The following is a 25,211-nucleotide window of genomic DNA, read 5'->3' on the forward strand; positions in this document are numbered from 1 at the left end:
AAAAGAAATAAAAGGCATACAAATTGGAAGATAAGAAGTAAAACTATATCTTTATTTGCAGATGAAATAATCACCCATGTAGAAAACCTTAAGGAGTATATTAAGAAGCTACTAGAACTAATAAGTGATTTTAACAAAGTTACAGAATAAAAGATCAATACACATAACTCAGTTGTATGTCTATATGCTAGCAAGGAACAATCAGAGACCAAATTTTTTTTAAATAATGTTAACAATAGCATGAAAAAAGTGAAATAAATCTGATAAAAAGATGTGTAAGATCTATACACTGAAAATTACAAAACACTGTTGAGAGAAACTGACAGAGATCTAAATAAATGGAGGGATATATCCACAGATCAGCAGGGTCAATATTGTTAAGATTATAATTCTTTGCAAATTGATCAATAAATTCAACACAATCCCAATCAAAATCCCAGCCTCTTGTGTACAAATTGGCAAGATGATTATAATATTTATATGGAAGACAAAGGACCTAGCATAACCAAACAAATTTTAAAAAGAACAAAGTTGAAGAACTTACACTATCTTACTCAAAGACTTATTATAAAGCTCACAGTAATCAAGACAGTTAGGTACTGGCATAAAAACAGACAAAGAGACCTGTGTAAAAGAATGAAAAGTGGGCTTCCCTGGTGGCGCAGTGGTTGAGAGTCCGCCTGCCGATGCAGGGGACACGGGTTCGTGCCCCGGTCTGGGAAGATCCCACATGCCGCGGAGCGGCTGGGCCTGTGAGCCATGGCCACTGAGCCTGCGCTCCACAACGGGAGAGGCCACAGCAGTGAAAGGCCCGCGTACCGAAAAAAAAAAGAGAATGAAAAGTGAAGTAATAGACCCATCATATACAGAAGACTGAATTTCAACAAAGGTTCAGCGGCAAGGAAAGATAATATTTTTAATAAATGATGCTGAAACAACTGGCTATGCAAAAGCAAAAAAATTTAACTTTGATCCATATACATCAAATACAAAAATTAACTCAAAGTAGATCATAGACCTGAATGTAAAACCTAAAAATTATAAAATTTCTATCAGAAAAAACAAGAGAAAGTCTTTGTGGTTCTGAGCTAAGCAAATTTAGATCCAACACCAAAAGCAAGCATGATGCAAAAAAAAAACTGATAGGGCTTCCCTGGTGGCGCAGCAGTGGTTGAAAGTCCGCCTGCCGATGCAGGGGACACAGGTTCGTGCCCCGGTCCGGGAAGATCCCACGTGCCCGCGGAACGGCTGGGCCCGTGAGCCATGGCCGCTGAGCCTGCGCGTCCGGAGCCTGTGCTCCGCAACGGGAGAGGCCACAACAGTGAGAGGCCCGTCCGCAAAAAAAAAAAAACTGATAAATTGAACTTTATCAAACTTCTGTTCCTCAAAAGACATTGTTAAGAAAATAAAAAGACAAACCAAACATTGGAAGAAAATTTATGCAAAACATATATCTGACAAAGAACTCGTATTTGGAACACATAAAGAACTCTTACAACTCAATAATAAAACAAACAATCCAATTATTTTTTTAAAGGAGCAAAATATTCTAATAGACTCTTCACCAAAAAAGATATACAAATGGCAAATGAGCACATGAAAAAGTGCTCAACATCATTAGCCATCAAGAAAAGGCAAGTTAAAACCACAATAGATGTTACTTCATATCTACTAGAATGGTTACAGTTTAAAAGGACTGACTATACCAAGTGCTGCACAGATGTGGAAAAATTGGAATCCCAATATACAGCTGTTGGTACAACTACACTGGAAAACAGTTTTGGCAATTTCTTTAAAAGTTAAACATAGAGCTATCATGTGACCCACCCACTACACTCCTATTAACCAACAGATATAAAAAGCATTATGTTCACACAAAAAATTGTACAAAAATGTTCATGACAGCTTTCGTCGTAATCCCCAATAACTGAAAAGCACCCAAATATCCCAAGATGCAGTATATCCATAAAATGGAATAATACCCAACAGTAAATGGTAACAAACCACTGATACACAAAAAAATCATGGATGAGTCGCAAAACAAACTGATTAAAAGAAGCTAGACAAAAAAAAAAAAGAGTAAACAGTATGAGGACATTGAAAATATGTAGAAAATGCAAACGATACATAGTAGAAAAAGTGTAGAAAATGCAAACGATACATAGTAATAGAAAGCAGATTAGTGGTTGCCTCAGCACTGAGGTCAAGGGAGGTGCTGAGGGAGGAAGGGATTATATAGGCACATGAGAAAATGTTTGGAGGTAATTGACAATTCATTATCTTGATTGTAGTGATAACTTCAAGGATAAATACATTTGTCAAAACAAATCAAATTCTATGCTTTAAATATGTGCAGTTTATAATCTACCAATGTATACCCTAATAAAGCCACATATTTCTTTTTAACACCTTTATTGGAGTATAATTGCTTTACAATGGTGTGTTAGTTTCTGCTGTATAACAAAGTGAATCAGCTATACATATACATATATCCCCATATCTCCTCCCTCTCACCCTCCCTATTCCACTCCTCTAGGTGGTCACAGAGCACCAAGTTGATCTCCCTGTGCTATGCAGCTGCTTCCCACTAGCTATCTATTTTACTTTTGGTAGTGTATGTATGTCAATGCCACTCTCACTTCGTCCCAGCTTACCGTTCCCCCTCCCTGTGTCCTCAAAACCATTCTCTACATCTGTGTGTTTATTCCTGTCCTGCCTCTAGGTTCTTCAGAAACTTTTTTTTTTTTTTTAGATTCCATATATACATGCTAGCACACGGTATTCATTTTTCTCTTTCTGACTTACTTCACTCTGTATGACAGACTCTAGGTCCATCCACCTCACTACAAATAACTCAATTTTGTTTCTTTATATGGCTGAGTAATATTGCATTGTATATATGTGCCACATCTTCTTTATCCATTCATCTGTCGATGGACACTTAGGTTGCTTCCATGTCCTGGCTATTGTAAATAAAGCTGCAGTGAACACTGTGGTACATGACTCTTTTTTCTCAGCGTATATGCCCAGTGGTGGGATTGCTGGGTCATATGGTAGTTCTATTTTTAGTTTTTTAAGGAACCTCCATGCTATTCTCCATAGTGGCTGTACCAATCTACATTCCCACTAACAGTGCAAGAGGGTTCCCTTTTCTCCACACCCTCTCCAGCATTGATTGTTTGTAGTTTTGATGATGGCCATTCTGACTGGTGTGAGGTGATACCTCATTGTAGTTTTGATTTGCATTTCTCTAATAATTAGTGATGTTGAGCATTCTGTCATGTGTTTGTTGGCAATCTGTATATCTCCTTTGGAGAAATGTCTATTTAGGTCTTCTGCCTATTTTTGGATTGGGTTGTTTTTTTGATATTCAGCTGCATGAGCTGCTTGTAAATTTTGGAGACTAATCCTTTGTCAGTTGCTTCATTTGCAAATATTTTCTCCCATTCTGAGGGCTGTCTTTTCTTCTTGTTTACGGTTTCCTTTTAAAGCTATATTTTAAAAGGTCCAACTACTAATACAATTTTTTAAAGGGGGATACTATTACTTCCTACTCCAAGCACCCTAAATATCTCTTTAATTTCACAAATGACTAGGTTAAATTCAGTTGCTTCTTGCTTAAATGGAGATATTTTTCAAATGTGTTATACCAACTAGCAACTGATACCAAATTATCTATGAAGGAAAAATTGGGCAAACCATTACACTGAATTAGCTTGGTGGAAAAACCAAAGATTCCTGGTTGGACAGTGAGTGGATCTTTTCCTCCAATCTCAAAACAATTGGTTCTAAGGGCATAATCCAATTATCTCTTCCAAATCTCTTCCAAATCAAGACCTATGTTGAAATATTCATTTTTCCTAAATTTCAAAACATAACAAATAAAATATTTCCTCTTTATCATGACAGTAACAGCTATATCAACATTGTTATAATCTTGATGTGCTGTGTCAATCATTTTAGCTTTGAGGTCCCTTTCCAATGATCTCATTCACAGAATCTGTATTTTAAAGTCAATTATTCAAGGAATGCTTTATTTTTCTTTTGGTTGGCTTCTTTTTCAATAGCGTCTCTTGAATGTATAAACACAAGGGCAAAGAAATTAAAAGACATAATCATATTCCTTAAATGATTGGTTATTTCCTCTTCACTATTTAACCAGAAGCTATCTAGGTATTCTGGTATTCTTACCTATTTTAAAGTAATATTACATAAAAATCCAGGTAGTAGAAATCATATTTTGATATATTAAACACTCATTCTCATTCATCTTCAGTTCCTTTTTCTCTTCCCACTCTCTTTGGAATTTCCCACTTCTGGAATATGTCCTACTCACAAAAGGCCAGGTCAATGGACTTCCATTTAAAAAGTGAAAGAAAAGTTTATTGCTTAGTAAGTTTGATAGTCCAAAATATAACCAAGAGATATAAATATACTCTGAAAAAATAAGTTCTAACATACTGTGCCACTTTAAGAAACTAAAAAATCAAACATATAAATATATGTAATATCTGATATTAAATTTTTTATTTTAAAAGCATTTGCTTTGATAAGGAAGGAGGACAGAAAGGACAACATAGAGGAAAATAAAGAAGAAGACAAAGTAGCAGCTCAGACTGAAGGTTTATATAGCCCAGTCCCTGGAAAATAGTAAATGATCAATAAACATTTGTTGAATACATGCATGAATGAACAAGCCTGATTTCACTATCATTTCATTATCTATATCCACTTTAATTTACTAGCATCACATCCATATTATGGCTTTTTATTGGCTCTTGAGCAGCAAAAAGCAAAGTTTGGGAATCCTTCAAATATCTAAGGGACATATTATGGTCAATTAACCAATTCTGGTTAGTAAATATAAGGAACAGAGAATGAATTAATATAATAAAAGGGTATGAGATCAAGGATAACACTGTTTAATTGAAAATAAAATAATTATGTAACAAACTAAATGGGAAAAGAATTTGAAAAAAGAATAGATACATGTATAACTGAATCACTCTGCTGTACACCTGAAACTAACACATTATTAATCAACTATACTTCAATATAAAATAAAAAGTGTTCCAACAAACAAAAGTCCAGGACCAAATGGATTCACAAGCGAATTCTATCAAATGTTTAGAGAAGAGCTAACACCTGTCCTTCTGAAACTGTTCCAAAAAATTACAGAGGAACACTCCCAAGCTTTCTACGAGGCCACCATCATCACCCTGATATCAAAACCAGACAAAGATATCACAAGATAAGAAAATTACAGGCCAAAGCGCTGATGAACATGGACACAAAAATCCTCAACAGAATACTAGCAAACTGAACCCAACAACACATTAAAAGGATCATACGCCATGATCAAGTGGGATTTATCCCAGGGATGCAAGGATTCTTCAGTATATGCAAATCAAACAATGTGATACACCATATTAACAAACTGAAGAATAAAAACCATATGATCATCTCAATAGATGCAGAAAAAGCTTTCCACAAAATTCAACACTGATTTATGATAAAAACTCTCCAGAAAGTGGGCAAAGAGGGAAGCTACCTCAACATAATAAAAGCCATATACAACAAACCCACAGCAAACATCATTCTCAATAGTGAAAAACTGAAGCGTTTCCTCTAAGATCAGGAACAGGACAAGGATGTCCACTCTCACCACTATTATTCAACACAGTTTTGGAAGTCCTAGCCACAGCAATCACAGAAGAAAAAGAAATAAAAGGAATCCAAACTGGAAAAGAAGTAAAACTGTTGCTGTTTGCAGATGACATGATACTATACATAGAAAATGCTAAAGACGCCACCAGGAAACTGCTATAGCTAATCAATGAATTTGGTAAAGTTGCAGGTTACAAAATTAATGCACAGAAATCTCTTGCATTCCTAAACACTAACAATGAAAGATCAGAAAGAGAAATCAAGGAAACAATCCCATTTACCATCACATCAAAAAGAATAAGATACCTAGGAATAAACCTACCTAAGGAGGCAAAAGACCTGTACTCAGAAAACTATAAGATATTGATGAAAAAAATCAAAGATGACACAAACAGATGGAGAGATATAGCATGTTCTTGGATTGGAGGAATCAATATTGTGAAAATGACTATACTGACCAAAGCAATCTACAGATTCAGTGCAATCCTTATCAAATTACCAATGGCATTTTTCACAGAATTAGAACAAAAAATTTCACAATTTGTATGGAAACACAAAAGACCTCAAATAGCCAAAGCAATCCTGAAAAAGAAAAATGGAGCTGGAGGAATCAGGCTCCTGGACTTCTGACTATACTACAAAGCTATAGTAATCAAGACAGTATGGTACAGGCACAAAAACAGAAATATAGATCAATGGAACAGGACAGAAAGCCCAGAGATAAACCCACACACCTATGGTCAACTAATATATGACAAAGGAGGCAAGGATACACAATGAAGGAAAGACAGTCTCTTCAATAAGTGGTGCTGGGAAAACTGGACAGCTACATGTAAAAGAATGAAATTAGAACACTCCCTAACACCATACACAAAAATAAACTCAAAATGGATTCAAGACCTAAATGTAAAGCTGGACACTATAAAACTCTTAGAGGAAAAAATAGGCAAAACACTCTTTGACATAAATCACAGCAAGATCTTTTTTGACCCAACTCCTAAAGTAATGAAAATAAAAATAGAAATGAACAAAAGGGAACTAATGAAACTTAAAAGCTTTTGCACTGCAAAGGAAGCCATAAACGAGATGAAAAGACAACCCTCAGAATGGGAAAAAATATTTGCAAACAAAGCAATGGACAAGGGATTAATCTCCAAAATATACAAACAGCTCATGAAGCTCAATATCAAAAAAACAAACAACCCAATCAAAAAATGGGTGGAAGACCTAAATAGACATTTCTCCAAAGAAGATATACAGATGGCCAACAAACACATGAAAAGATGCTCAACATCACTAATTATCAGAGAAATGCAAATCAAAACTACAATGAGGCATCACCTCACACCAGTCAGAATGGCCATCATCAAAAAATCTACAAAAGTAAATGCTGGTGAGGGTGGAGAAAAGGGAACCCTCTTATACTGCTGGTGGGAATGTAAACTGATACAGCCACCATGGAGAACTGTATGGAGGTTCCTTAAAAAACTAAAAATAGAACTACCATATGACCCGGCAATCCCACTCCTGAGCATACACTTGGAGAAAACCATAATTCAAAAAGATACATGTACCACAATGTTCACTGCAGCACTATTTACAATAGCCAGGACATGGAAGCAACCTAAATGTCCATCAACAGAGGAATGTATAAAGAAGATGTGGTAGATATATATAGAATGGAATATTACTCAGCCATAAAATGGAATGAAATAGTGCCATTTGCAGAGACGTGGATGGACCTAGAGACTGTCATACAGAGTGAAGTAAGTCAGAAAAACAAATATCATATAATATTGCTTATATGTGGAATCTAGAAAAATGATACAGATGAACTTATTTACAAAGCAGAAATAGAGACACAGATGTAGAAAACAAACGTACCAAGGGGGAAGGGGGAGTGGGATGAATTGGGAGATTGGGATTGACACATATACATTACTATGTATAAAATAGACAACTAAGGAGAACCCACTGTATAGCACAGGAAACTCTACTCAATGCTCTGTGGTGACCTAAATCGGAAGGAAATCCAAAAAAGAGGGGATATATGTATATGTATTGCTGATTCACTTTGCTGTACGGAAAAAACTAACACGACATTGTAAAGCAACTATACTCCAATAAAAACTAATTTTTAAAAATGAAAAAAAATAAAATAAACTCCTAGTTTTGTTGCTTTAGGGTCCATTGTGAGAACTGCCACCATTTGAGAGGTAAAAAGTTTTGTGTATAACAACTAGAATAGCTTGAATCTGTAGAATGGCTAAACTATAAAATATAGAAATTGATCATATTTCCATGTATATAAAATAATTAGCCAAGTAGGTTATGTATATCTTAGTTAACATCTTTTGTGGGTATATTTAGACAAATTACTGTAATGCAGAAGTAAAAGTTATAATTAATTTATCCAGAAACATAAACTGGTATTTTTGAAGTGCTTCAAAAATTTTAAACCATGTCCTCTCTTAAAATAATGTAAACTTTCCTCTGAAGCTGTATAAATACCATACTCTTAGCAAGTCTTTTCCATGGCTAGTAGACAGACAATATTTGGCTCAGTCTCTACCCAAAGCATCACAAATTTTGAACTATAATGTTCAAATACAACAACTGTTTTAGAACTATGTTTGAATTTTATCATAGAGCCCAAGGGTTTGAATGTTTGCTTACCTCGGACTTTAAAATATTTCACATGGTTTGCCATAGCCTCTGTAACATTTTCATCTGGGCAGGTTTTCACACCATTAGGAAACAGAGTAGATCGCTTTCTTCTGAGCAACCACTGTCTCTCAGTTTCTCTGTGGTCCATAGGTTGTTTCTTTTCGATAGACAGAGAAGAGTCTGTGGATTCTGAGTCAGTCAGGAGAAAAGAAACTGTACTCTTGGGTTCTTGGCTCTCTTCTAAAGATAAGTAGGTTTGTGCTACAGAGTGAAAGCATAAACAAAGCTTCTGATGATGAATGGAGACATAGAATGAAAGGTAACAAATGAAGAAAAACTGACATTTGCACCACATTTGGATTTTGAACTCAATGCTCGAATTATAGACATGTGTGCTTAAGGAGGGGAGAAGTAAAGCATTCAAGTTTTTCTCCATTTAATTCCTAGTCCTTTATTTCAAGATTGTTAGTTATTGAAATCAAGTATACATCCAATTTCAACACAAGAAATAAGAGGAAGTAAGCTTTGAACCAAGAATTACTAATGAAGAGGAAAACCAGTATTATTGGAGAGATTTTCATACAGTTTAAATGAAGCAATATCAAAGACTAGAGCAATATTTGGTTCAATTTCTTACAGCAGTCATATCAAATAATGTTATTTTTAAAGAAAATATACTTCAGATCTAAAGATAAAAAATAATGTAGATTTTTAAATACCTGTTAATGATGGAAGGTTTCCTTCTATCAGGACAAATATCAGAATACCCAGAGAAATCTTCCCAAAATGAGGAAACATAATCATTTGAGCCAAAACCAAGAAAGAGGCCAAAATCCTTAATTGAGCACCCAAAGGCCTGAAACTTCCAGTAACAAATTTTTACAGAAAAGGTCTAATATTTAAACAGTTTATGTTCAAAAATTGACAACCATTCCAAAATCATTATAAATTGGCTAAATAAAAATGGTGTCCTTTCAAAGTACCTCTCACTTCTTTTCTGAAATAACCAGCATGCTATGAAAGCAGGAGAGATAAGCTAATTAGGACAGATGGGGAGAGACAATTTCTTTAATCTAGCCAGCTAAGCTCTTTATTAACACTCTCCTTGCCTTTAATGAGTGCTGCACTTAAAAATGTTTCCAAAAATAATAATAATGTTACACATATAATTCACTGAATTTTACAACTTTTCTCAATCTATTAGTCAAACCTGATAGATTCACATGTTCTCTGGGTTCTTCTACAACCTATGATTTTTAAGCATAAAACGCCCAGGCTGACTATACCTGTCTATGTCCGAAATACAGAGCTACATACAAAATAAAGTTAGTTTTCTTGGTGCCGTTTCTTGTAAATTTCCCTCGATTAAAAAATTTGAAAATCTTTCACTGTAACCACTTACTTCTCCTTCCTTATCTATAAAATAGGATAGGAATAGTAAAGCTAACTCATGATAGAGATATTGTGAGCATTAAATTAGTTAACACACAGAAAATGCTTAGAAAAGTACCTGGCACCTACTAAGCACACAATATAAATGGTAGCTACGTAATAATAACTTTGTTGCTTAATTTGCTATTACACATGAGGCCCAGTGTCTTTATCTACGTGAGTAATTCTTAACCAAGAAAGTAAACTTTTTTTTATCTTTACCACAATGGGGGACCAGATAAAAATTTTGTATTAGGGCAGTTGTTTTTATCAAATAAATCTAGTAGAAAGGAATTAAATTAGTCAAAAACCCTGTGGAAGCTCGGATTTACTATCAAATAGCAATGAATTTATATCTTATGTACCTCTGGTGAAGTTCTCTGGAAAAAAAAATGTTTTGTAAAGATCTAAAGCACATTTCTCTTCAGAATCCTAAACTAGCCCTGATCCTGATTTCTCCAGTTTCCAAAAGGGACGAACTCAGTTGTAAGAGTACAGACCACCTGGGTGGGTGCAAACCACACCAGCATAAGAAAGCCTCATACACACAGAACCAAGTCTTTTAACAGCCCCTGGGCAAAGTTTGCAAAGTTCCATAAGGACAAGGTTAGTTACAAGAGACTCTACAGAGGGAAGAAGGGGCCCAGGTTTTCCTAAAGAGTTTTAAAAAGTTCTGGTCAAGGAGGGCTTTGGGGTATGCATGTCTACTCACAGTTCTCCCAGTCCAGACAGTTCAACAATTAGAGGTCATTTTCACAATAAAAGATATATATATATATATATATATATATATATATATATAGAATACAAAAGACATTTCACATTCATTTTAGCTTAGTACTTTTCCAAAGAAATAGTATTGAAAGAAAGAAAACACAAGATAATTTCCTATTAAGAAAGGGCTTAAGCTTGGTGTTAAGCTAAAAGTAATTAAAGCATAAATTAATAACTTTATATGACTAAAAAGTAGGTGACAGTGGAAAGATGAGGATAGAATGTAGACTGGAATCAAATTAGAAAGGGCTCTGTATGATAAGTCTAGACCTATTTTCCCCCTAACACACACACACACAAAAGCTGATTTTAAGAGGTATTAAACTTTTTCTTAAAAAAAAGAGCTACCATTTTTTTATCCCAAGAGTTGTGAGAAACAGTATTATCTTCTCTAAAAAGGCTTTCCCTGTCTAGTGACAACCCTCTTACTACCTCTCTACCACCTCTCACCATCTCCTCGTGCTCGCGCTCTCTCTCTCTCTCTCTCACTCACACACACACACACACACACAAACCCGAAGGCTGAACACCCTCCTGTGCTCCCAAAAAACTCTATGATTGTTTCTAACAGGCATATTAAAACTGTTCATATGTCCATTTCTCCCATTAGGCTATAAATGACTTAGGAATAAGAGCTGTCATTCCATTTTTTCTACCTTGTACATTGCCTGCTAGTAGTAGATGCTCAAAAAATGTTCCCTGAACTACCAAAATTACCACATGTCTGCTAAAACAGAAAAATTAATCTAAGCATCAATTATATGACATGCACTGAGTAACATACAATTTAAAATCTATTTCTAAGAATGGCTCACATTTCTTAAGGAAAAAAATTACACCTCAATTTAATGAATTGGAAACATGTTTAATATAAAATGTTGATATTCTCAAAGCATTATTTCCATATGAATTTAGGAAAATGAATTTTAAACAATCTTCAAAACATGGTAAAGAACAGCGGTGTCTTTGAAAAACATACAAACAAAAAAGTTAAGAAGTCACAAGGAGATGTATTAGATACTTGCTTTCCCAAAATTAGATATACAAAATAATTAAGTCATCTAAAAAATCCCCTCCCCCCCCACAGAAATTGGGAATGAAACATGTAATTATAACCATCTTTATAGGAAATCTCCAAAGGACAAATATCTTGAACAATATAAAGATGATGACAAGATTAACAGAAACTTAAGGACACTAAGGCTTAACTGACAACCTCAATTCACAAGATTTTGAAATAAAATGTTCCGACTTTTAGCTTCATCTTAAATTGCCTTTGCTTCACTGCTTTATATACAGTAACAGTGTAAAGAGATGCTTAAAACAGAAGATTAAAAAACATTTTTCTTGTCTGAGAAAATACAATATAATCATCCCCTCAAAATATTCCTGATAACATTAGAAAGTTATGAAGTGTTTAATCATATGTAATACCACCATCATCACATCAATTCAGAACTGTTACCTGAATGTTTAACAAAAACTTATGCTCCATGGGGATCACATGTCCTTATAAAAATACAAAAGCAATGAGAGCAATCTGGCTTTTGCAGATGAATACTGGGTAAACAGCTATAAAATTATGTATTTAGTCCTAACGATTAATATAGAAGACTTTGAGGATATTTTTTTAATTAAAGTTATAAAGTCACCAATTTTATCTTCTATACTTACAGAAACTGTGTACATATATTCTGGGATGTCAGAATAGGACAGAAGTCAATATTTATATAGCTATACCTCAAATAAACTAAGTTAAGCTACATATACAATTTTTAAAAACCTATTTTGGATAGCTAAATTTTTCTTCCAAATTTCACTCTGAATGAATGAACTAAATTCTCAGATCCCCACACATGACATCAAAAGAAATGGAAAACAAACAACAATTAGAATAGAGTAATGGTTCCACCTAGCAACTGAGAAAAATAAGCTGCGCATTGAATGAGTGAATTTTTATCACCTTCCTAACATTATGTCTTCTCTCACACTATACAGAAGGGATGCCGTAAATGGCATTTTCTGAAGCCTTGATACTAAATTCTTTAAAAAAAAAAATACACAGTATTCATATTGCATGCTTGAGCTGCAAAGAATAGAATTACAATATAATGTGACTTGTCAACGAATTTGACAAGCACTGGGGCTGGCACCAGGGAGGACCTAACTCCCTTCAACTCCCAGTTATGTGGAAGTACAGATCACATAGTTTTATTATCTATAAAAACATTCCCACATTACATATGCTATTGCATAATCCAAGCATATTTAATCAGAAAAATATCAAATATTTATGAAATTTTAATTTCTATCTAATGACTTTATCTATATCACCCCCATTTCCACTCCATCTATGAGATCCTAACAATCCTAATATTATATCTTATATATTTTAAATAATGTACAGTGACTTATAAAACTACTGCAAGTTATTTTCTTCTCTGTGAGCTGGCTAACACAAATGCTGATAAGCAGCTTTCCAGTAATCGTATAGAACATCTGTGTCATGTTTGTACAGATTAACTAGCTACTGCTGCCCTTCTGTTGCTGTAAATGAAGTTTCAAAATGAGCTCTCGAATATCTTCCCGTTTGGTCTTTATTACATGACGAGGAAACCATTTCTCCAAATGAATTGGAAGCTCAAAGTTAACAATAGGATCCTAATGAGAGAAAAGACAGAGTGCAATCATTTTAGCAGTATAATTCAAATTTGTTTTAAGCTCATTTTTATAAGAAATGAGAAATTGCTAACTTTTTTAAATAACAGCTTTATTGAGATATATTTCACATAACATACAATTTGCCTAAAGTATTCAACTGAATGATTTTCAGTATATTCAGAGTTGGGCAACCATCACCACAATCAATTTTAGAACATTTTCATTAAACTGCTAACTACTGAACATCAAAATTAAACACCATATGTTATGCTACAATGCATGTTTAAGTGAATTAGTGCAAAGAGAATTAGTAAACAGAGAATGATTCAGTACAATGCAGAAGTCAGGCTGGTTTGAACACAATTTTTTCCAACATGTTAATATTTTGAAACTATTGAAACGAAGAGGAAGCCTTAGCAGTATATGAAGAATCTCACATAAAAAACAGAAAATCCTGCAGAAGTACCTTCTTTTAGTCCACGAAATAGCCAATTTAGTGGCTTAAGGAACTGATATATTTTCCATTATGTTAAGCTTAATAAGGAAGTTGCAAGTTGCAACTGCAAAGACAATTCTGCCTGTGTTTAAAAAAATAAATGAGTAACTGCTGAATAAGACTACCCCTAGATCATGTTTACAAATTTGATGAAACTATTAGAAGCCAGATGTAAGAAGGACTTACATCTTAAACAAGAAATTAGGAGTCCCAGAGTATAAAGCTGAAATGAAGGACTGACTGTGATTCTAGGGGCAAATCTCAGTGGAGATTTAACTGTGCAAGTGTTTTTATTAGAATTAAAATTGTATTTCTTATGGCCTAGTTACAAAGTTCCACAGGTTTTGAGTGGTCAACCTGAAACCTATTTTCTTCAATCCACACTCTGTTATATTAGTGCACAAATTTGTGAAACACGAGATTTAGTGTTCTGAGGTTTTCCCCCCAGCAATCTTAAGTGGTGCTACCACCTATGTTAGAAGTATGTTCTACTGACTGAGGCTACATAAAGTAGAATTATATAACAGACTCAGACTATGTCATGTAATAAGGCACTTTGGATATCTAAAAACAAAATCAAATCTCTTTGGAAAGAGTATTAGAAGGCCAGAACTGTCACCCTATAATGAAGTTCCAGTCTAGAATAAAAAAGGAAAAAAAAACAGCATAACATGTTTAGTGGTTTCCATAATGTGTACCATGTTCTACTGTATATTATCAATCCTCCCCAATTATACCAAAAGTTATAACTGCATACTATAACCCTCATGCTTTGAAAGTACCTTTAAGGATTCTCCAAACAAGCTTCTGGTCAAAAATACCTTTTGCTATACCTATCTTCATAAATAATACTGGTTATGACTGAAGTAATGAGCTAACAGTTCAAAAAGCAGAGTGATCCCTTGCTATTTAAAATTTCTTTTTAACATTGCTACAGTTCCTATAGAGTCTCTGATGAGCTAGAAAATAATACCCATACTCCTCATTGTACTTATGTAGTTTATGGTTTTCTGAGCTTCTTCAATACACAAGTCTTTGAGTTTTGAAAATTTTTCTTCAAATTTGTGTCTGCCTTATTTTCTCTCTCCACCCCTAATCCTTCTGCAACTCCAATTACATGTAAATTAGACTTTTTGACTGTATCACACTTGTCTCTTATGCTCTGTTCTCTTCTTTACATTCTTTTTCCTCTCTGAGCTACAGTGAGATACTTTCTATTGTCCTTTTTTAAAGTTCCCTTATCTGTCTTCTGCTTTATTCAGTCTGTTATCAAACCCATACAGTAAGTTCTTAATTTCAGATATATCATTATGCATTTTCAGTTTGAGAATGTCCACTTGACTTTTTTTTTAGCAGATTCCATTTTCATCCATTTTGTTTATCTTTGACTATTTTCTCCAACATATTAATCAAATCATTTTAAAGTTCTTATCTTCCAACTCCAATATCTGGGTTATATATGGTTCTATGCCTTTTTTTTTCTTATTTCTTGATTACCTCTAACATTTTCCTGCTTCTTTGCTTGCCCAGTAATTTGTGGTTATATGCTGGCAATTGTGAATAAAAAACATATTTATGTCTTTACATACCTTAAAGAAGCTTTCCACATATTGCAGTAAATATACTCCACAATCACTGCTATTATCTTGTTTAGGAACTTTAGGGCATAGGTCCACCATGTTTGTTTTGCTGAATTCACGATGAGTTTTTCGTTTAACTTCCCACTCTACCTCTAAATACCTTAAATCATCAAAAAGTAGAGTGACTCGAGTAGAAATTTCTTTACTATTATGCAACAATTTCACAAAAATGGAAAAACACTTGCTGCCAAATATATGGCCTCCAGCCACATTTCAAAAGACTTAAACCTTAACAGCACAAATTATAGTATGAGGCTTCAAAAGTGCTACTTTAAATAAAATCATCTGAGTTTCAAACTAAAAGCCAGACTTTTTTCAACAACTCAACTTTCACAAATCATATACATAAGTCACTTATATTACAAAGTAAACTAAACAAATTATTTTTAAACTTTAGTTGCTAGTTTTTTCCAGATCCTGTAGGAAATTTAAAAATTACAAACACACATGCACACACAAAATAAGAATGTAAAAGAGTTATTTTTTCCTAAAGTGTTAACTTTTGACAACCACTAATATTTGCAATGCTCCTTTGTAAAATTATGACTTTTGTTCAATTGCGAATACAAATTCCAAATTGACTTTTGATATAATCCTTGAGAAATATTTTACACATAATGGGGATATTTGTTATTAATTAGATTTACAGGCCTCATCTAAATAAATAATAAAATATAATTCCTGATATAATCTTTTCAGTAATTCTTAAGGCAACTTAAAAATTATTGAGATTTTAGTAAAACTGTCATTACTTACTCTCGTAAATTCTGGACTGTGTTTTGTACAGAAGCAGCTTTCAAGGAGTCTAGTATGAGAATGCATGGCCTATGAAAATCACAGGAAGAAATCAAGATGTATATATTCCTATATGAAGTAAACCTATGTATCTGAAAAGACTCTATTATTATAGCATGTACATACCTTTTACACATTTTCTTTGGTACTGACATATTCATCTCAGGACTCTGAAATAACATGAATTTTTACGACTTTGCAATTAAAGCTAGTGTGAATAAATTAATATTCAGTTACTCTTTAAAATGTTTCAAATAGGGACTTCCCCGGTGGCACAGTGGCTAAGACTCTGTGTTCCCAATGCAGGGGACCTGGGTTCGATCTCTGGTCAGGGAACTAGATCCCACATGCATGCCGCAACTAAGAGTTTGCATGCCACAACTAAGGAGCCCGTGTGCCGCAACTAAGGAGCCAGCAAGCCACAACTAAGGAGCCCTCAAACCACAACTAAGGAGCCCTCAATCCACAACTAAGGAGCCCACCTGCCACAACTAAGGAGCCAACGAGCCACAACTAAGGAGCCCACAAGCCGCAACTAAGGAGCCCACGAGATGCAACTAAGACCCAGCACAACCGAATAAATAAATTAAAAAAAAAAAGAAATAGAAAATGTTTCAAATAACTTTAAAATTAAAATTTCAAATAAGAGTTCTTTTCATCATCTAAAGTGAGCCAACTTCATTTTTTTTTAATTTATAGATTTCTTATACTGGTGAAACAGTAGTTTACGCACTTTTACATGTGACCTCAAGAAGTTATGGAGCTTTAACATGGTCTAAAAAACAACATGGAACTTGAATTACTTCTATTCAGAGTTGCCATCTTAAGCAAAGATGAAGAAGTTAACTGAACCTGTCCTTATACACATTCTCTTAATTCAGTATATGATATCAATAGAGACAGACTTCTTCCCTTTGAAGCATAAGAAGCAGATTATTAATGTATACTAAGGGACAAGAGATGGGGTATTTTGTTATTTTTGTTGATAAATTTAAGAATCAATAGATCAAACTTTAATATGCAGAACTTCTCAGCACCTTTATTATTCTAATATAACAGTGAATCTCTAAGAGAGGAATAGGACACAGGGTTTACCCAACTTAACTGACCTTAGAATCCTTTTTATCATAAACTGCATCTTAGAACAAGTATTCCATGGAACCCAATTTGGGAAACCTGGCTCTAGAGGCAAGAAGGAACTCCCCTATTCTGCTGCTGTGACATCAGAAAAGGAAACCTCCTTCCTTCTGCCCACCCCGTACCAGTGACAGTAAAAACACAGGCCTATGCCAGGGAGGCTGCTGCTGTCTGTATGTATTAAAAAATAATTAGGTGTCTACCTTAATCAATTAAGATACCAAATCTAGACCATGAATATCAGTTTAGAGGTCCATTTAAAGAAAAGTTAACAGTAACTATCTTAGCCTCAGGAGTCGTATGGACTGACCATGAGTCTACTTTGAATGATTTATACCAACAATTTATAATAATAGAAAGTGGAATATAAAATATAGGTAATTAATTACTCTGAGTGCAAAAACTGATGACATAATGAAGAATAAAAGTACATTTTTCCATAGAAACTGAAAAAGTAGTCGACCAAGATGATCAGATAAACTATAAACAAACCTAGGGAGTTAAAGTAAGCTAAACAGATGCAAAAAGAATAATTTCTCTTGTTCTCTTTACTACCCCAACGAAATATTCCAAAGAATCATAAAACAGCATAATTTAATTATGGTACACCAATATCCATCATAGCCCACCTAGCTATGCCCTATTTTCCAGATAAAATTGTTATATTCATGAGTTTTCCTTCCTTCACATTTATAAAAACACACTTACTTGAGAATCTTCTGTACCCAAGGATAGTGCTGAAGAAGTATGCAGATCATTATCTAGTTAGAAATAACAAAACAGTTATGTGTGTTTATTTTATGTCTAATACAAAGTATTTAGATAAGTTTAAATTGTAATTTGTATGCATAGTAGTAACTAAAGGGAAAAAATACCTGGGAACTATTTAATTTTTTTTTATGGTTAATGTTACAAAAAAATTCAATCGATGGATAAAACTGACAATGCTTAATTGGCTGTCATCACACAATACATACACCCCAGAGCCAAAACTTGAAATACCAGTTAGCTGGGGCCGGTTTCCTGTAAAAAGACAATCTTCATAGATTGCTTACTTATCAAAATCTCTGCTGTTTTAATGTGGAGGAGGGTTAATTTGCCTAGTAATAGTTCTTCTAACATATGATCATAGAGTGTTGCATAAATACACTTTTGCAGCATAGGAGGATTAGACAAAATAGAAAGTAATCAGTTGCTTTATCAGTCTTTCTTCCTCCCCCACAAGAGATAGGTTTTGGCCAGTATTAACGGTAATGGCTATTATTAATTCTGCTTGCTGCTTAGGCTACAGCTATAAAATACAATTTGATTTTTTTTTTCTCGAAGAAAGTAGGCTTATTTGCTTACTTAAGATTTGGGTTGTAACATAAGAAAAATCATGGAAGAATTATAAGAGACCTGCAACTACCTAACCAAATTACTAGTGTCAACAGGAATTGTGTTAATTTATATTAAGAAAAAGAAAAGGGCTTCCCTGGTGGCGCAGTGGTTGGTAGTCCGCCTGCCGATGCAGGGGACACGGGTTCGTGCCCTGGTCCAGGAGGATCCCACATGCCGCGGAGCGGCTGGGCCCGTGAGCCATGGCCGCTGAGCCTGCACGTCCGGAGCCTGTGCTCCGCAACGGGAGAGGCCACAGCAGTGAGAGGCCCACGTACCACAAAAAAAAAAAAAAAGAAAAGAAAAAGAAAAAAGGGGAGATTTCAATCTATGCCTTGAATTCTTAGAAAGATTATTTTATAAAAGATTTATAAAATAAGATTTATAAAATAGATTTATAAAAATAATTTATAAAAATATAAATATTTTATAAAATATTTTATAAAAATAATAATTTATAAAAAAAGATTTATAAAAATAATCTTTTAGAAAGATTATTTTATAAAAACTGCTATGATAAAACTTGATATAACAGTAAAACCTGACAATTACATTTTGTTTATACATGAGTCTTGGGTATCTATCATGAAAATTTCAGACATTTCTTCTAATAAACTAAATGATAAGAAATAATTATACTATCCTTTAACTTCATATTGTTCTCTATAATCATTTTACTGTTGCCAACATTATTAAAAACACCATCCACATTAAGTTTATCACCTATTGTTTTGTTGTCATGTTGGGATTGCTGAGCCTGGGAGTGCTGGGATATAGTTTGTGGAAAATCTTCATACACAGCTTCTTCTAACCATGGAAAACAAATGACTGCAAGATACCAGTGAGACCTGTTGAAAAAGAAATATAATCTTAATAACACAAAATCTAAACAATGTAGAAGAATACGTTCTAGAACTATAGCTGAGAAGGTGGGTATAACAAACATCAATTTTGAAGAAGTCCACCGTGGTATCTGAACACGATTCCAAAACTAATTTAAAAAGCACTAAGACTTCTTAGGATAAAATCTGAGTAAGTCAAACTCATTTACTTTTATATAATTAGTGTTTCCTGTTGAGAATCTGCTTTAATAAACAAACAAAGAGACTTATAGCATCACCTTTTTTCTGTTAGTGCTTAAAGACCTTGTTCTCTTAAATATTTGAAAATTTATCCTAAAAGCTTTTGATTGTTTTGTTTAGAAAATCTTTTCTTGAGTCCCACCTCAAAATAAACTGAATGTCTAAGCCATTATAGTCTTGTGGGCATTTGTCATTTTTTTTCCCCACTATTTACAATATAAGTACTGTCAAACCAAAATCCAAGATAAACTCATTATTTTAGCTAGTTCTTTAGAAAAAAATTAAAAATAATACCTGGGTTTATCTACCCATACTTTTTACTGATTATTAATCTAAAAATGCACAAAGTATGTTTCTGTACTCTCCGATTTTTTTTTAAATAATCTGAAATACTCACGACTCATTTACAGGCACAAAGATGTAATCTTTATTAAAGATGTTTATGTGACGAGTCCATGTTCTTACTCTCTTATGTCTTCTCTGAGCCATTCTGGGAACAAAAAGATAGATATATTTGATAGATAAAAAATTAAAAATTTAAGATAAGGATTTCAGGGATCTTTTTTATACACTGAAAAATGCTAGCTTTAGTTTATTTAACCATCTTCTTCAAGGTACATAATATTTAACAGACTAGAAAATTATCTCATTTTATTAACTCCTGGCTGTTTTTAAATATGATCACTATTTATAAACAATAAAGTATGGATAAAAGAAAGGCAGCAATTCATAAAATGCTTTACAGATTCCAAAGGTGTCTCAGCAACTGAATATAAATAGCTATACCTATTTATTCTATTTAGTTCCACCTGGGCTGATATAAAATATTATCATTAAACCTTAACAGAATTGTCTAAATGTTATATCTGTGATAAAGGAGGTGTTAAAACTTAATGGAAGAGGAGGGATGAGGTATATAGTCTTAGATTTTTAAAGATGAGACTCATCTCCCTTTATTTCATTTATAAGAATATTATAGGACAATGAGTTAAGCATACCCATTATCCATCCTTTATTTCTTTGACAAATATTTATTAGGTTCCTAAGAACAAATAATGAAAATCACTCACACTGCCCTAAAAGGATTTACAAAATAATAAAGGCAGAAAAAGACTACAACAAATAATTAAAATATAAGTGTCATAAAGGATACAAAGGAATTATGGTGATGGCATCTAGGAAAAACATGAAGAAAAGGGTTGGGACACATGAATAATAATTCCTTTTCTTTACCTCATTAGGGAAGTTAAAGAAGGAAGATATCAAACCAAGTTTGGATGTCAAAAAAGGTTCTAGGAAAGGGATAGCATTTCACAGTGGCATAAAGGAGATGGTGATATGTGACTTCTGGCTCAGTCCCACGAAGGACCTCTTTTTAGTCAGAAAATTAAACAAATCATCAAGTTCTTAAACATTTACATACCAAGTAACACAGGAAACAGACATCTTTGCCCTATCCCTGTCCATGTGAATATCTAACCAAACTCACAGGAGTAGACATTGGGAGTAAGAATGGGGCTAAAGGATGAGGTAGGAATTAGTCACTATGCAAAAGATTAACTTCATAAAATAATGAGTCATATGTTTACCAAATTTTCTTATTTCAAAATGACCCAACCATTACAACGATTATAAATTATTATTTTTACCTAGTGCAGAGTCTCTTAATTTGTTTTCCATCTGAAAGATCTTAAGGATAGACACCTGGTTTTCTTTTGTCTTGTTATGTTGCTGTTTGATAGATTTCCTGATTATGCTAACCTTATTTGATTGGGAATACATTAGATACTGGATGGGGCAAGGATGACAGGAGAGAATACGGGGGCCGCAATATAATCGCTTATTCTCTGTTCCTAACTGCATGGAAAATCCTCAACTAATGTCTAACAGTTCTTTCCCCATTCAATAACATACATTATTATCTTTTATTATGAGTTCCTAGTATGTTCTAAGAATTGAGCAAAATGCACCAGGCATAGAGTAGAAAATAAGACAGATGAAGTCCCTGACCTCATGGAGCTTGTATTTTAGAATAAGAAACAGAAAATGAACAAACAAACAAAAAAATGATTAGACATCATGTTGTAAAATAAATTTAAAAGTGCCAGAAGAAGAAATTTCTGTCAGAAAACAGGAAAGAGCTTAAGCATATTTGAAAACTGAAAGGAGGTAGGCTGAACTGAAGTGCTATAAATAAGGGGAGAGAATGCTGCGAGATGAGTTTAGGGACATGGACAGAAGCAGATCTTGCAGGATCTCATAAACCACAGTAATGACTCTGTGAAACATTTAGTCTGCTATTTCCTAACACTAGCAGTTTGAGCTTCCTGTAGGATTTACTGGCCATAAATTATGCTTTGTATCCCCTGTCACTTTGCTTCTGGGTTCTTTTTCTTTTTTAACCGATGTAGGGATTCTTTGTGTGAATACTAATTGTATACATATCAGGCTAAGCATTAGTATGAGTATTTGTGTGTGTGTATATGTAGGTATGTGTTCATATGTATATGTGTATGTGTATATATAAATATATATTATACATAAGATACATATAAGATCTATCTTACACTGGAAGATGCCACTCATCTAACTCAGTTCTGTATTATGTTTATATATGATCATTCATACAACATCTAAATTTTTTCTAATTTTTTAATTAAAAAATTTTTTTAATACAGCAGAATCTACCTTTTCATTTCCTCAGTTTCTACGTGGGTATGCCAAATGCATAATCTCCACACTGACTAGTAATCTTAAAACAAAATGTGGGATTAAGTGCATGGTGCCAACCATCTGTTTCTATACTCATAAAATAGAAGAGGAGGGCATCAGAAATGTTAAATATCAAATTTATTTAATAAATCTTCCCCTTCCATATATCCCTCTCCATTAACCCTGATTATCAGGAATATTTTCAGATTGTGATTTTCTCCTTAGTTGACCCTGGCAGGCCTTGTCTACCAGCACAAATTCCAAATCCATAAAGACACTCAAAATATAGATGACTACACATCTCAGTTTGTATAGGGCAGCCCCAGTATACATGGGTTGCCCAGCGTAGCTATTAATAAAGCCTCCTTTTATTCTCTCAAGTGTCCCAATTTAGGCCATAAATTATATAGTTGCAATACTAAAAACAACAGACAAAGCTTGAACTTTGAAACTGGAAAGCTATATCCAACTTCGGATAACTTATCTAACTTCTTTAAGCTTCAATTCATAACAATAATGGCATTATGTCATAAGACTACTGTAGAATCAAACAAAATAACGTTATGTTCACTGCCATGGCTCCAAGCAGGTACTCAATAAATGTTAATACTCTCTCTATTCCTATCCTCCTTCTCCAACAATACAAGAAATTCAGACAGTTTACCCATTTAATCATCTTCTTACTTGCCTATTATTCCTATTATTTTAAAGGGATGAAACAGCTCTCACAGCCATTTTTTCAAAGGCAGTCCAGTATAACAAAAACATCTCTGGATTAGAGGTTAAAAGATAAAGATTTAAGTACCAACCAGTTCTGTCACTTACCAGAGTTCTGCCAATCTTTATTGGCCTGCTTCCTCATCTGAAAAATGCCTTACATACCTAAAAGCACTGTTATGGGAAGAAATAATGTACAAAAATGTACCTTGTAAAGTGGTAGACAAATGCTTACATTAACTTTTTTAAAAATAAAAACTCTTAATTTTACCATGGGCCTACCATATAGATTATCACACGAATTGTTAGGGGCAGGGAGAGGGGTGAAGTGGCTCCAGGCTCACAACTATCCAAGTTACTGCTAAGATACAAGAATTACTCCTTCCTCCTTTTTGCCTAGCCCAATCCACTGCTCTATAGGTTTTAGAATTAATCAAAAAAATACCTGGACAGAAATTCAGCTGATTTGTGGGAACATGGTATTTTTATAACGTTACATCAGTTTAATTAAATAGTAGTATGTTAGTGAGGGTCCAACCCGGAAAACATAAACCTCCCTATATATTTAAGACAGATAAAATGTAATGCAAATAACTGGCTACAGTGGTGATAGAAAAAGCGCAGTGCCACAAAAGGCAATCAGTGAGGCAACCAGAGCTTAGCATAGTAGGACAATGCTACATCCTTATGTTGAAGGGCAAAGCGAAGAAGTAGTACCTCCAAATGGAAGCTAGAGCTCTATCAGGTCTGTCCAGTGAAAGAAGGACCCACAGAGGAACTAGAACCACTAACAGAATAACTGCCCAAGGCAAAGAGGGTAAGGAAGAAACATCCTGACTTCTTCTTTCCTTGCCTCCCAACCTCCAATATCCCCCACAAAACATGCAATTGGAAATGCAACCAGTAAGAGTCAGCCTCCCTGTGATAGAGAACAGAACAGTGGAAGGGTAAGAAATGCCTCTCAGAGCAAACAGGCCCAGCACCTGCAAAAGTGGTAATACTGCTCACTCTAGGAAATACTGTAAGAAGTTATTTCACTAAGTCCATCAAAATAGCATGTTTTCCTCTTAAAACTTAAGTACACTGAAAGACTGACTTACGAAAGATTTGGATTATCTTCTGTTAAATTATTTTCCTTTCTTGTCAAGCATTTGTAGAAAAAGCTACTAAAAATGTGACTTCGTTCAACAAGTTCATCTGACACCTTCTCCAATATAAGATACCTGCAAAGTAACACCACAAAAGTAAATTATTTTTAGATTTTATCTGGTCTTCCTCCAATTATCTGTGTTCAGAAAATCATCATTTTTATGTCCTATTAGAGTCAAAGCAATCTTGCAATTTGCTCTGATTTCAGCTTTTTTTTTGTTCTTTAGTTACCTCACCTTCTATCAAGATCAATTAAAGCAGAAATTTTCCACATATTCATTTACTTAACAAATATTTCTCAAATTCCTAATATGTGCCAAGCACCATATTTATACTAGCAACATAAAATGAGAGGGGGCAAAAAAAATTCCTGCTCCCGTAGAGCTTACAATTCAGAAGAGTGACGGTACAAGGACATATTAATCAAATAATCATGCAATCAAATACAAAACTGAAACCATGACGCTCCAAAATAAATCTAGAGAAATTTTAATAACTCTGAGACATGACTAATCTCTAAATCCTTAGTCCATTTCTTTACTAAAAGAATTCTTCAACACAAGTTTATAATTCAATCACTTAGTGATTAAACCTCTCATAATTAGAGAACTCTACTATTGTTAATAGTTTATAAAGGTCCAAAAATGATCTTGGGATTGCTTTTTTAAAAAAACATAAAAGACAAACACAACTTGAATTTTTCTTAATGTGGTTATGTGGAGGGTATACTATGTGGAAGGCGACACACCTTAATCTTAATCTTACCTTAATCTGAATAGCGATAACATGGGTACACACATATGTGAACATTCATGAGCTATACACTTAAAGTTTGTGCACTTTCCTATTTGAAAGTTATTCATCAATATTAAAAATAAATAGAAAGTAGTTTAAAAAATAAAGTAG

The 25,211-nt window shown here is 33.9% G+C and overlaps 2 protein-coding genes across 28 annotated transcripts in view; both read right to left on the reverse strand.

Annotated features, from left to right (window-relative positions):
* Positions 1 to 9,218, reverse strand: part of IMPG2 (interphotoreceptor matrix proteoglycan 2) — a 68,254-nt gene extending 59,036 nt beyond the window's left edge. The window contains exons 1-2 of the mRNA XM_030861040.2: positions 9,054 to 9,218; positions 8,344 to 8,595 (exon numbers count right to left, since the gene is read on the reverse strand). Coding sequence (XP_030716900.1) covers positions 8,344 to 8,595; positions 9,054 to 9,138 — 337 coding nt within the window. The 5' untranslated portion in view covers positions 9,139 to 9,218. The remainder of the gene's footprint in view (positions 1 to 8,343; positions 8,596 to 9,053) is intronic.
* A 2,172-nt stretch (positions 9,219 to 11,390) lies between these two features.
* SENP7 (SUMO specific peptidase 7) overlaps positions 11,391 to 25,211 on the reverse strand; it is a 171,357-nt gene continuing 157,536 nt past the window's right edge. For 25 of the 27 annotated variants that reach the window (XM_060298014.1, XM_070045437.1, XM_070045438.1 and 22 more), the window contains 8 exons: positions 24,257 to 24,379; positions 20,125 to 20,217; positions 19,369 to 19,493; positions 17,977 to 18,029; positions 16,258 to 16,301; positions 16,093 to 16,161; positions 15,286 to 15,436; positions 11,391 to 13,200 (listed from right to left, as the gene is read on the reverse strand). In XM_060298014.1, coding sequence (XP_060153997.1) covers positions 13,063 to 13,200; positions 15,286 to 15,436; positions 16,093 to 16,161; positions 16,258 to 16,301; positions 17,977 to 18,029; positions 19,369 to 19,493; positions 20,125 to 20,217; positions 24,257 to 24,379 — 796 coding nt within the window. In that variant the 3' untranslated portion in view covers positions 11,391 to 13,062. Of the gene's footprint in view, positions 13,201 to 15,285; positions 15,437 to 16,092; positions 16,162 to 16,257; positions 16,302 to 17,976; positions 18,030 to 19,368; positions 19,494 to 20,124; positions 20,218 to 22,987; positions 23,331 to 24,256; positions 24,380 to 25,211 lie in introns of those variants that run through there. The other 2 variants (XR_009563695.2, XM_060298022.2) reach the window with 2 other exon arrangements.

The sequence above is a fragment of the Globicephala melas genome, chromosome 4 (genome assembly GCF_963455315.2).
Source record: "Globicephala melas chromosome 4, mGloMel1.2, whole genome shotgun sequence".
NCBI classification, from domain to species: Eukaryota; Metazoa; Chordata; class Mammalia; order Artiodactyla; family Delphinidae; genus Globicephala; species Globicephala melas.